The sequence below is a fragment of the Cebus imitator genome, unplaced genomic scaffold (assembly GCF_001604975.1).
Source record: "Cebus imitator isolate Cc_AM_T3 unplaced genomic scaffold, Cebus_imitator-1.0 Scaffold74, whole genome shotgun sequence".
Taxonomy (NCBI): Eukaryota; Metazoa; Chordata; class Mammalia; order Primates; family Cebidae; genus Cebus; species Cebus imitator.
Genome location: NW_016107389.1, coordinates 5,095,903 through 5,109,151, shown reverse-complemented (window position 1 = coordinate 5,109,151; position 13,249 = coordinate 5,095,903). Strand labels below are relative to the sequence as shown.

The window sequence follows — 13,249 nt, the reverse complement described above, 5'->3', positions numbered from 1 at the left end:
ATGACTTTAATTTACGATGACAGCACACATAGGTCACTTCAATATGGGTAGTCCTAAAACTGAGATGATTCCACCTTGCTAGTAGGACCTTACAGAGGCTTTGAGCAGTAACCTGAGAAACCCCATCTCTCTAGGAAAGATGCCATCTCAGCCATTCTGCACAGATGTGACCTTTCTGTTTTTGAAAAGCCCTCCAGGCAAGGAGAGCTTTACCTGGTAAAGTGGTGCTGCTCCCATGACTTTCAGTTATGACAACAGCACAGGTAGATCAGTTCAGTATGAGTAGTCCTAAAGCTGAGATGATTCCACCTTGCCAGTAGGACCTTGCAGAGGCTTTGAGCAGTAACCTCAGAAACCCCATGTCTCTAGGAAGGATGCCACCTAGGCCATTCTGCACAGGTATGACCTTTCTGTTTTGAAAAGCTCTCCAGGTAAGGAAATCCCAAAATCTCATTCAGTGATTCTTTTTTTCGCTTCACATTTTGCCAGGCAGAGCTGCTTTCCCAATTTTACCACCAGAGAGATCAGAATACAGAAAGCAGATCACTTGAATTTCAGCCCCAGCTTGGAATTTGTACAGTTCAGCTTTAGCTTTATATTAGTTGTCAAGAGAATCAGAATTCTTATGCCTGTTCCTCTTGAGGAGTAAGTACTCTATCAGCATAACATTGATTGATTCGTTTTTCAGTCAGTCAGTCATTTAGCAACTAATGCACATCGAATCAAGCTATTTTGAAGTATAAGATATAAGAGATGAAAATAGAAGACAGAGCATATGATTTTACACAATCCTATGTCAATCTAGAGGAAATTTAGTGTCTTCAAAGAAGACCCATTGGTGGTACAGTTTAGTGTCCCAAATACTAAACATACAGCTACAAGGCCCTATAGCTTAGGAGTCGTAAATTGGCCAAATACAGAATATAGACATGTTTACCTGTGTAAACATCACACTGTGTTTAAAAAAACAAAAGCTGCACATTAACATATTGATCTCTCTGAAAACTGGAAAGATCTGGAAACCTGGACCTCATAATTATGCATGACAACGATAAAATGTGGTGGCTTTCTTAGACCCTCCATTACATGGCTTTACCACGTGGCAGATTCATACCTTTACCTTGTATCCCTAGCCCTGTGGTATATTGGGGTTTGAGACTCCTGTTACAGATGAGATTCAGTCCTTCTATTTGCAGAATAAGAAAGAGACCCAAAGAAGTAAAGTTGTTCAAATTCACATAGCATGTCAGGGTGTACTTAGAACTAAAACTAAGTTTCATTCCCAATCCAGTGCTATTCATGGTTATGTCCTGCAGTGAACACATTAGACCTGGGGCTTTGGAGGGGAGAGGGAGGTTGCTTCATAGACAGGCCGCTCCCCAGGCAAACCAGTGAGAACATGGCTGTTTCCTCTTGTAGTGGACTATGCTGTGGAGCAGGCTCACCAGGGTGTGTTCTTCAATCAAGGCCAGTGCTGCACTGCAGGGTCTCGAATCTTCGTGGAGGAGTCCATCTATGAGGAGTTTGTGAGGAGAAGCGTGGAGCGGGCCAAGAGGCGCATAGTGGGGAGTCCCTTTGACCCCACCACTGAGCAGGGTCCCCAGGTAGAAAAATTCTAACCGTTCCCTTTGTTTACTTAGTCCTTGACAGCACAAAACTGGACACTCTAGTGGGACCCAACAAAGCAACATCTTCCTTTTCTGCTGCCTCCCTTATTCTCCACCCTGTCTTCCTGGCTGGAAATGTAGCCAGAGAGGGATTGCTCATCTCTTATGCGTCTCTTTTCCCTTTCTAAATTTTATCTTTGTATTTTATGGGATGACTGTTACTTTAAGGATATTCTGACCTTTGGGACTAAGTTGGAGTCTCTCCATTCTAAACAAAGCCCTGAGTATGAGAAGATGGATCTTGACACTAGAAACCAGTCTCAGTCCTTCTAATCACTGAACTTTAAGACACCCCTACAGATGCCACAGTCAAGGAGGGTAGATAGCTTTCTTCCCTAGAGCCATGCATCCTTTTACAAGCTGCCAAGGAGTCTCTCCAGCAGCATGAACCACTCTGTACAGATGATTTGCAGCTTATGAATGTATAGGAAAAGAAGGGCTAGCTCACTTCCCTTTTGTTATATTGTTATTTCTTACTCTTAATGCCTCGTGTACTATAGTGGGGTGGGGAAGGCCACAAAGTATCCCCCAAGCTGCCAGACTACACTTTTCACCTCTGCAGATTCACATAATCATCAAGGCGTATTTCTAAAGCCAACTCTGGTTTTAATCTGTAGATAGGGTCTGAGAATTTTTAGAAGGATCCTGTACCAGCTCTTATCTGGGTCTCTAAATCATAGGTTTTCCTGGTAAGGGACAACACCTCCTCAGTTTAGGGACTATTCAAGAGAAGATTGATGTTCTGGCCGAGGAATTCAAACTTGGGTGAATGTAGGTTTTTGTATTATGTACCATAATAAGCGAATAGCTCTGTCAGTGTTTGGGGGGAAGACTGACATTATTATTATTATTATTTGGACTAGGAAGCTAGTCCTTCACTCTTTACTGTTAATATTTTCCTCCAGAGTTCCTCTAAAAGTGAATAGGAATTCCTTTAAAAACAAACCGGAATAAGTTGGGATGTGTACCACTATCTGAAGAGGATATGTACTAATTTTTTGTCTCTTACTATTAGTACAACTTGCTAAGTTACTCATTTCATGATAAAAGTCAATTTTTCCTCATATGAACAATAAATAATAAATTAGCCAGTGTCTCCATTTTGAAACATTTTCTAAATGTTTAGCCGGTACTTCTGATTAGGCAATATCATCAGAGCAGTACATTTACTGCAATCCTCAATATATTAGGATTAACCATAAAAAACTGCCAATTTTTTCTAGGTCAAAAATTGGTAAGTAGCAGCAGTTTTATATGATTTGACTGGGTGTAGTGAAACTTTGAAAAAAATCATAAAATGACAGATTCTCAAGAACCTACTTATTTCCGTTTTCATAGAAGGTTGTATTTGGAGTTACTAAGTCATGTCTCCCATAGATCGATAAGAAACAATACAACAAGATCTTGGAACTCATCCAGAGTGGTGTGGCTGAGGGCGCCAAGCTGGAATGTGGAGGCAAAGGACTGGGCCGAAAGGGGTTTTTCATTGAGCCCACAGTGTTTTCCAACGTCACTGATGATATGCGGATTGCCAAGGAGGAGGTATCAAATATGGTGGTCTTATGAAAGCCACATCTTTCTTGAGATAGTTTCTAGAGGATTTCTAGTAGATGATATTAGAGTTTTAGCTCTTTATATTTTATATATATATTCATTTTGCAATAATAATAAACATGGCTATGAAAATTCCAGTTTCAAGAAGAAAATTAAACCAAAAGACAAGCAAGCTGGATGGAGGCCAGGTGACATGCTATGTGCTTGTGATTATTATTAGCCAACAGAATAATCAGAATAGCCTACCACTGGCCTCAACAATACACTGGCAATAGTTCAGCTCTCCTAAATGTGGGTCATTAGGATGTTGACAGGACAGAGAAAACACTGAAGCATCTTCACATCTGTGCAAGAAAGGGATCATGACCAAGTCAGTCAGCAGTCCAGAGCATTCAGTTCTGGAGCAGTGTCTGCAGGATCATGGAGGATGCCACTTTCTCTTCTGTACCTAAAGAAGACACCACTAGTATACATAGTGGAATCAAGTGATGCTGGAGAGGTTGGAGACATTGGGGATGTTAAACAAACACTAATGTTAGACTCTTTGTGCAAAATCTTATCCTAGGAAAGGTTGGGAGATTTTTACAGTTTTGTACTGCTAAACTTAAATGTCATTTAAACAAACAAGGCAGAATAAATTTGCTTTGAAATGTGGAAAACAGGTAAAGGAATGCCAGAGCAGCCATGTTGAGTCATACTATCTTTTTGCAGATCTTTGGCCCTGTTCAGGAAATTTTGAGATTTAAGACAATGGATGAAGTTATTGAAAGAGCCAATAACTCAGACTTTGGACTCGTAGCAGCCGTCTTTACTAACGACATCAACAAGGCCCTCACAGTGTCTTCTGCGATGCAAGCTGGGACTGTTTGGTAAGATCAGAGTCAGTCTTGTAACACATTCCACTGGTGGCATAGGGACCAGGGTGAAATAAACAGGTATCTTCTTGGAAGGATGGGGAATACCAAAAGCAACCAAACTTCACCAGAAAAGGCATACACTCCTTATTGCTTAGATCCAGAAATCAAAAGTAGATTTTAAATTCCAAATTTTTCCTCTGGAACAAAGGAATTTAAAAACAAAACTTCTAGAAGAAATACCATGCCAGTCAGATTATTTCTGTGTGGGCAGAATTTACATGAACTCACATTACTATGTCTTCTTCTTTCAGGATCAATTGTTACAATGCCTTAAATGCCCAGAGCCCCTTTGGGGGATTCAAGATGTCTGGAAATGGGAGAGAAATGTAAGTCTCAAAGTTGCTGATCCTTGCAGAGAAATAGATTGCAAATATCAGCACAGAGCAGCACTTAAAAAATACTTTAATTATCTTACACTCATCCATTCATCCAACAAACATTTTGTTGAACACATGCTACTATAAGCTAAATACTGCTACATATTATAGAGATGAGTAAGACACAATTTCCTTTCCTAAAGTGAGAATGGAAAAATTAATGTACCATTAATTCCCTGTCATAAAGGCTGTGATAGAAGTATATTAACATTTTGTTAGTACGGAGAAAAATTAGTTAATTTTGACTGGTGGGGTCAGAGAAGACTTCAGACAGGAAGTAACATTTTTTCCTGGAAGTAATGCCCAAGAAAAAAAAACAAAACACTTTTCCTCCCTTTGAAAGAAGCTGATCCATATTTTCCAAATCCTGTGACTCACAGAGGAAATACATTTCATGCCCATTCTCTCAGCCGTTAGTGAATGCATATTTTCTTAAGCAAATGCTTAGTTCACAATCTAAGAAGTATTGAGCATAAACTATGTACGAAGCACTACACTTGGTCTGTGGAGGAAGATGCAGGCCGTTAAGGTATTTAATGTGTTTGTAGGTAAATAAAATGAATAACATAGAAAGAATCAGAAGAATCACAGAAAAGACTGTCAAGAGATGGAGGAGCCCAGGGATAGGGAAGATCATTGTGCGCTGGAGAAATCAGGGCAATTTTTAGATATGATCTGCTACAGGGATTTGAATCAGCCTTTCAAGAAGAGGAACACTTGCACAGAGAAGGGGGATATATTTTCAAGATTGGTGGGCAAACCCAGGTAGCAGTGGGGGAGAGCGAGTATTGTGGGAAAAATAGCTGTAGTGTTTGTGGGAGAAACGCGGTGAACCCACAAGACTAGAGCAGAGGATTTACATATTTCAGATAGTTTCACTGGTAATTTCAAGCTGCCAAACATGAAGCTATAAAGTGGTTATAGGCTGGAGAATAGAACAGCTTCTAGAATCGCACTCCTTGGATTTGAATCCTGCCACTATTACTACCTGTGCAACCCCGGACAAATTACTTAATCTTGCTAAGCCTCCGTTAGTTCATCTATAAGATGGGAATAATTATAGTACCGACCTCAGGGTTGTTGTGAGGATTAATTGTCAGGATTAAGTATGCAGACATCCAACAGAATGTCCGGCAAGCCTTCAGAAAATGTTAGCTGCAATCATCATTATTCATCAAGTAGATGAGTGTTCTATAGGTGATCCCTCTTTTTCTTAACAAACCTGTAACTCTGGCAGAAGTTTCCCTAAATTTCAGCTGGTGTTACAAACTTATGTTCTGTATCTGGTACGGCAGGGGGAGGATATTATCACTTGAACCTTTTCTTCCAGCCTCCAGTGCTCCTCACTTATTTAACAGTCTGAACCTAGAACCAATCTGCATTTTATTTGTTCAGTTATATAGTATTCCTTCAGCTTTTACAGAGTCTTCACGTACTCCAGGTATCTCTTCATTTGCATTGGACCTTAACTTTCTGCTTCTTATTTCATTTCCTTCCTCTATGTCTGTGCTGTCCCAACTCTGAAATGCTGGGGGCTGTCACTGGCTCTCAGAATGCTGCTTGCATTAACTGTGTTGTTTTAGATTGTTAACAGGGTGGATCATTAGCATAAAATATACTTTCAGTAAATAATCGCTTGTTGATGGAGCCTAATCCCAGACTAACCCATGGTCCCTCACTGTGGACAGGATTGTGATATTAGCTGACTCTAGTTTATTCCCATCAGAAATATTCTCCTTGCCCAGAAAGATGGTCCAGGAGACCGTTTGGCTCTGTCTGAACTTCAGGTAACAGTGCCCAAGAGATAGAACAACCATTTTTCTCCACTTGTTTTGCAGGCACTATGGTGATTTGACATTCACAGTGCACTTAAAGAATAATTAGGAGGGGGTGTTCTTTGATGAGACCCACTACATCTTGTCTAGATTGCATGGTTCTTTGTCTCTACTTATTCCCAAAACATGTTTTCTCTTTCTTACATCACCCAGAGTGACAGGAAATGTTTCAAATAAAAGAATCTGCTCTATGTTGGTTCCCAGCTCTTCCACCTCATTTGATACAGCCCCAGAAACTCCACGTAACCCTCCATGTAGACAGAATTGTTTATCTCATCATGGCCTGCAATCTCCATGCAGCCTTGGTCGCTGACACCTCCCTGTCCACCCCTAAGAGGAGCAGCGACTTTAAGTGGCACTTCCAGAAACATCTGGAAACTCCAAGGAGGGCTGACTTAGCCCATGAGGTCTTCACAGAGAGCTGCAGGGAGGGCTGCCCTCCACAGGTTATCTGATGGGCTGCCCTCTTAATTTCCAGGCTCAGAGACTTGAGTTGAGCTTGTCTCAGGTCCTCCTGCTCAGCTAATTCCATCTGTCTCACTTTTCCTGTCCTTTTCCTCACTTCCTCATCAAACTCCCCTGAGATGAGAGGTGGCAAAGCGCAAGCCATAAAATGTCACAAACTGAGGGGATGGAAACAATGCTGTGAACCTCAGCATTTTAAAAACTCAGGATGCTGGCTTTGAAAATGAGAAGCATTGTTAGATACTCTAAATCAGGGCTTGTCAAGTTTGTGTGTGTGTGCGTGCACGTGCATGCATACATACAAAGAAGTCACCTGCAGTCTGGGTGATGGTTTTCTTAAGCATGCGTATCTAGGGACACACTCTTAGAGATTCTGAGTTAATGGATCTGTGATAGGACTCAGGACCTGCGTTTTTAACAAGCTTCCAGAATGACTCCAGTATAGATCACTGCCCAGGACCCAGAGAGAAGCACCCCTAGTCCAGCAGGGCTTTCCACTGTATCCCACACCCAAACACTGGGATCCTACAGTCACATTTGAAAGCAGCCTGCCTTCCAGTAACTAACTCCCACCCTCCTTCTCAGTCCCCACCACCTGCACGCTCCTCTGATGAAGGTGATCTGGGGACCTTCCTCTGAGAAATGCTGCTGCAAGTCAAGTAAAAGAGCAGGAAAATATATATAACCCTAAACAGAAACTCTTATTTATTTTATGGGTGAGTCTGAGTGATTCCTACAAGGCTAGCCAAGAGCCATCAAAACTGACAGGTTACCTTATTTATGTCTAGGCATGCCAAGTTGGATGTATCTTAGGGACTAGAACCTAGTCTGCTGAGGAGCAGGAATCTAGGCTTCTAAATGTGACTGCTTTGACATATCATCCGGCTGTGAAGGTGACCATGCAGAGAGATTGGGATGCATCAGTAATGACATGCATACCTTTTGTACATCAGTGGGCTTCTTCCCTGTTAACTGTATGTGCCACAAAATTTGACTGGAGTAAACAAATTTGAGACAGCAATCCTGACACAAGATGGTGAAATTGCTTAAGAAACCAAACTCCAGGGCTCAGTGACCTTTGAGCAGTATGTCCCAGAGTGTGACCCAAATGACCATCTGTCTTACAGTCTCCTGGTCCCTCCCCAGAGCTTCTGAAACCAAATTATGGGGTGGGAGTAGTGTTCAAGAAGTCACCTCAGCACACAGAAGTATCACCCAAGGGGCCTGCTTCAACTATTGATTCAACTTCTGTGTGCTGAGGTTCAGGAACTACTGCTGGAGAGATGACTGGGCACCAAGAGGATGGCCAACACTCAGCTGGCATCCTTCAGCTGGTTAATGGCAGAGCTGAGTGGGCACTCCTGTCTCTGACCCCAGCCACAGTGCTCTTTTTCTCCTCCATGCCTCCTCAGGCATGCTGCTCTGAGACCTCTCACTGGCTTTCCTTGATATCCTGGGTCCATAGCAATTCTTTTGACAGCAGATTTGAGTCCACTTCTCTGTCTCGAAACAGAGTGTGCATAGATCGCTGCCCAGGACCCAGAGAGGAGCACCTGCAGTTTAGCAGGGTTTTCCATTGCATCACACACCCAAACACTGGGATCCAGTGGTCACACTTGAAAGCAACCATAATTGCAAGGTTTCTGACTCTGTAGACTTCCTTACATTTCTTACAACCTAGTTAGAGAGCCACATGGGAGTGAAGTGTGGCTCGGGGCCCGCCCTAATAAGTGCGTGCACAAGCCGGGAAACAAGAAGGGAGTAAACTCACTTCAAATGGGACACACATGGTGTCCGTGATGAAGAGACACGTTCAGAATTGCCCAAGGACAGGAAAATGACCAGAGAGCGCCAGAGCTGAGCTGGTAATAAAGAGACTTTGAGCCTGGATGGAGTTAATGAGACATGCAAAGAGTGGGGCAATTTCAGCTGGTTTCTCTCATTCCTCCAAGCGAAATGAGCTATACCGACAAGAGAACAGCATGCTTGCCCTAATCTCCCCTTGGTTGCTGTCTTGTCTCTGTCAACTCAGGTGCCCATGGTGCTCAGAGGAGCTGCTGGCAAAACCATTGGAGCCTTAGGTAGGCCATGGTGGCTCCTGATAGGAACCCAAAATCATTAACAGCAGGTCTCTCTGGTAAAGCCCAGTCACAGTAACTCTGTACTTTTTAAAACTGTCTTTCTTAATCATTTAATCCTTTCCTATTCAAGTATATCTCCAAAGTGTTCTTTTATTTTTTCCTGGTCTAGAAGATATGACGAAGATATGACAAAGATATGACAGCAGGGTAGAACTAGAGAAGGGGGAATAGGAAGCTCTTCCTTTCTCCTTCCCTCTCCCCTCCCTCCCTCCTTTCCTTTCTTCGTTGGTCATCAGGTACCTCCTTTGTGCCTACCCTTGTAGGCTCTGCTATACCCTATGTTTGGTGGAAGGCTAAAAGCAAAATCAGTAGGATACAACTGATCCTACTGATTTGGTGGGGGAGACAGAGATATTCAAGCTTCTCGTACTCCCAGTGTGGTAAGTGTGGTGGCTGAGGTGTGAACAAGGGGCTCTGTGAACAGAGAGGAGGAAACAGGAGTTCCTCCTGAGGCTGTTGGGAAAAGCATCACCAAAGAGTGACTTTCAAAAGAATGGAAGAAAACAAGCTGTTATTTTAAAGAAACAGATTTAGGAGAACATGCTTGATTTTATAATGAAAGAGATAAAAGGAAAAAAGGCACTTAAACACGGTGAAAAGAACAAGAGAACAGAGGAGAGATGTGGAAGAGAAGGAGCACTGTGGTAAGCACCCAGAGAGACGGAACACATGTGACCCGCTCCCACCCTCCCTGTCAGTCCCCACCTCCTACAAGCTCCTTAGAGGCTGAGACCAGCTATTTAGTTTTGCTTGCCCCAACCCCAGCACCATGCTGCCTGCAATAATAGCTCAATAAATGTTTGTTGACTGAATGAATGGCAATCTCTGACCAGGATCCCAGAAGGGAAGTAGCTGAAGGAGAATCTGGGGGAGGTGGGAAGATTGCTAACACTTCCCAATTCTTTTTTAATCAGTGATTCTTATTTCCTAACTATTTCCCCTGATCTGGTATGGGCTATGGACCATAATCATTCAGTAGTAGATTTTTAAGGTATTGCAGATGACTTCTGCTTTTTATGGTAGGCCATTAGGTGTTCATTCCTGTTTATTAAATCTTAGGAACAATGAAAAGGAAACTAGAACCTTTTCTTTCAGTTAAAGTGGGCTAGATCTCTAAGTAAGACAGACATCCAGAGGGTAGCCAGTAGCAGAAAAAAGGGTTTTGTGGGGAGGAAATCACACCACTGTCCCAAAGAACTAATACTGAACCAGTGCTGCCTTGTGGGGAAAAGCATAGCCAAGATGTCCAGAGACCTGGGCCTGGTCCCACTGCTGGCCACAGCACTTGGCTTCTGAGCACAGCCCCAGGTTGTCTGTGTGCCCTCCAGCCTAGGCCGACATTAATTCTCTGAGCAGGTGAGAGTCACTGCTTTTCTGTGCAGTATTATGAAACCAAATCACCTTTTAACTTTAAAATCTGGTGACTACTCATGACATGACAGTTTCTCTGACCCTCAGGAAGGCTGGGCTGCCCATATATGAAGAATTTTTACATGAACGCCCCAGGACTTGCTGTTCACAGGTGATAAACTGCAGCTCCCCAGGACTCCTGCTGCACTCACATACAGCTCCCTGGACTTCTGGTATCTAATAAGGCCCATTTCTGTGTTTCAGGGGGGAATTTGGCTTGCGAGAGTACTCCGAAGTAAAGACTGTGACAGTAAGGATCCCCCAGAAGAACTCCTAAGAAGGCCCAGAAGGAAGATGAAGCCCAGCCTGCACGTCTGTCCCTCTCTGCTTTCTCTGTAGATCCAGCTCTCAGGAATACAAAGTTGAGCCACGGTCTTTATTTGAAGATTGAAATAACATGTAGGCCAGGCAGGTCACTGCACAACTAAAGCAAACCAGCTGGGTACAGTTTCTTGGCACTCTGTAAGGGGTCACCTTAATGATACCAAATATTGGGTAAAGTGGGATAAAGGTAAGAGGAAGAGCTAGCAGACACAGCCAGTATCTCTTTCTGGAGCACAGGATGAAATAAGGGAGCTGTATTATTTGATGCCTTTGTCACAAAGAACTTTCCTCTTAAGGAAAGGTGACCTTTCTGCTTTCTTCATTTTCTTCCTTCCATGCCCTCCCTGCTCACCCACCCCTCCCTCTCTTCCAGTGAGATCTCAGCTGAGCTAATTTTGGGGCAGATGTTTGGGGGCCGATGCCGTGAACAATTTTCCAAGGTTTTAAAGCCAAATTACCATTTCATGTTACCCATTTCTTCAAAGCAAAACATGAAATGGTTTTAGTTAAAGAGGCAGACCAGAATGAAAATGCCAGGAGCTGGTCCACCACAGATGTAATAAGAACCAAGGATCTTACTGACCCAATCTGGTTTTCTTACATCCATAAATAACATGAATGAAAAAAGATTGGGACGATAGAGACTGGAAGTCATCACGTGTAGTTCACAGCTTCTGAGCTTGCTACACAGTTTTGGGGGTGAGGGTGTGTGTATGTGTACGTGTGTGTGTTTGTGTACTGGATTCCTTCTTGGCTATTCTGGATAAGGCAAGGGATGGGCTGTTTTTTATAGCCAGATCAGACCTTTTCTAAAGTTTATCATAGAACCAGCCAAAAAACAATCCGAGTAGGCTCAAGAATTTGACCACGCTGGCTGCCTTGCAGACATAATTCAGTTGCTAATAGTGGGCAACAATTTTTATTAAATGAGTTATTTCTGTAGTTGGAATCTGTAGCTTCTTTTGAACCCCAGCTCCCTACACCAATACCTACTACTCCAATGCTGCAGGTGTGATTTTGATCTATCACACTTTACCAGCGTGCCCTATATCTACTGGTAGTGACCTTGGAAAATCTGGCCAAGCCTAGGGGTTTCCTTTTCTGTTTGCTGAGTTGCATTGTTCCAGGACTGCCTTGCTCCACTGAGCTCCTCTGTCACACCCAGTGGCTAATCCACATGCCATTCTTGCCCCTCACTGAGCAGGCGGTCGCTTACAGCGTGGCGGGGAGTAAAGCAGGCCCGCCTCCCTTTCTTACCAACTACATACTCCTCTTCTGCTTTCCAGTGACTCCACCAGTTTGATGTGGGAAATATTAGCTTCCTTTCCTTCTTCCGTCTTTCCACCTGCCAAATCCAATCCAGTTTCTAACCTAGATGCAGATCATTTATTTCAAAGTACCAAACATAATCTAGAGTATGTGGAATATGGGCAACATATATATAGCCTTCTGTATTTAACAATTTTCTGCTTCCTAACCATACCAACGTTCTAACTCTTACCTAACCATGATGTTTTCAAGTCTCCACTTGCTGTTACTTACAAACGACAGTGCATTCAGCAGCCCGATGCTTTGAGCCCTGACCAGTGCCACATTTCTGAGTTCTTCCAAGTGAATGCCACCCTCCTCCTCCAGCATGTGTCCAAGTGGACATATACACTAACCAACTAGTTACCTTTGGACTGCAATATAAAATGTGAAAATGAAGATTTATTTCTTTTAATTTACTTAAAAAAAAAATCTCTGTGCTAGCAATAAAGCATTTATATTGTGTACTCCTTGGGACTGTTTGGCTGTGTTTCCAAGTCTTTGTGTCATACTGAGCATATCTGGGTCCTTCCTCAGCTGCTGGGCTTTTCAGTTATGTTGCTCTCTTGGGTTACTGAGCGGAAGCCTGCAAGGGTGTTTTACAGAATTTGTTAAGGCAAACAAAAACCTTATTGTTCAGTACAATTTAAAAATCTGTGTGCACGTATAGTTTGCCTGGCATGTATGTAAGTACAACCATGTTTGAAATATATGAAATGACAAAGTTTGCTTTAGAATAGCCTCCATGAAAACCAAAACACAGAGGAGTCTGTAGGGTCTATTTTCACAAACGTGGACTACACACCACGAGCTCACGTTGGTGACAGCATTTCACTGTAGCTTTATTATTTACCAAAATGAAGTCAAAGCCTGATAACCTGATGAAACATTTGTGCAGCTGTAAAAAGCAATCTGTAAATGGTGACTATCCTACTACCAAGACCAAGCTTGTTTTCTCTCAATGTGTTGTCAGAGTTAAGCTTTTGAGGAGTGGATCCTGCCCTTTAGAATTGCACCTCTCCCCACCTTTCCTTCCAACCCTTGGAATCTCCACCCAAGTTCTGATCAAGTGAGAGAAAAACTAAACCTAATGACTTAGCCCCAGAGCAGATCTCATGTGAGGGAAGAGATGCATTGCTGTGGACTGGGGTTCACTGCTCTGTTTTGCCAGTGGCTTATCTTTCAGAAGAACAGATAGAGCATGGGAGATTTGCGGCCTCTGCAGCACCAAATGGAACTCTGAAATATAGG

At 42.9% G+C, this 13,249-nt stretch overlaps 1 protein-coding gene across 2 annotated transcripts in view; it reads left to right on the top strand.

Annotated features, from left to right (window-relative positions):
* Positions 1-12,470, top strand: part of ALDH1A2 (aldehyde dehydrogenase 1 family member A2) — a 194,677-nt gene extending 182,207 nt beyond the window's left edge. For both annotated transcript variants that reach the window (XM_017531888.2, XM_017531887.2), the window contains exons 9-13: positions 1,420-1,604; positions 3,045-3,209; positions 3,933-4,090; positions 4,390-4,464; positions 10,571-12,470. In XM_017531888.2, the coding sequence (XP_017387377.1) occupies positions 1,420-1,604; positions 3,045-3,209; positions 3,933-4,090; positions 4,390-4,464; positions 10,571-10,643 (656 nt within the window). In that variant the 3' untranslated portion in view covers positions 10,644-12,470. The remainder of the gene's footprint in view (positions 1-1,419; positions 1,605-3,044; positions 3,210-3,932; positions 4,091-4,389; positions 4,465-10,570) is intronic.
* The last annotated feature ends 779 nt before the right edge of the window (positions 12,471-13,249 follow it).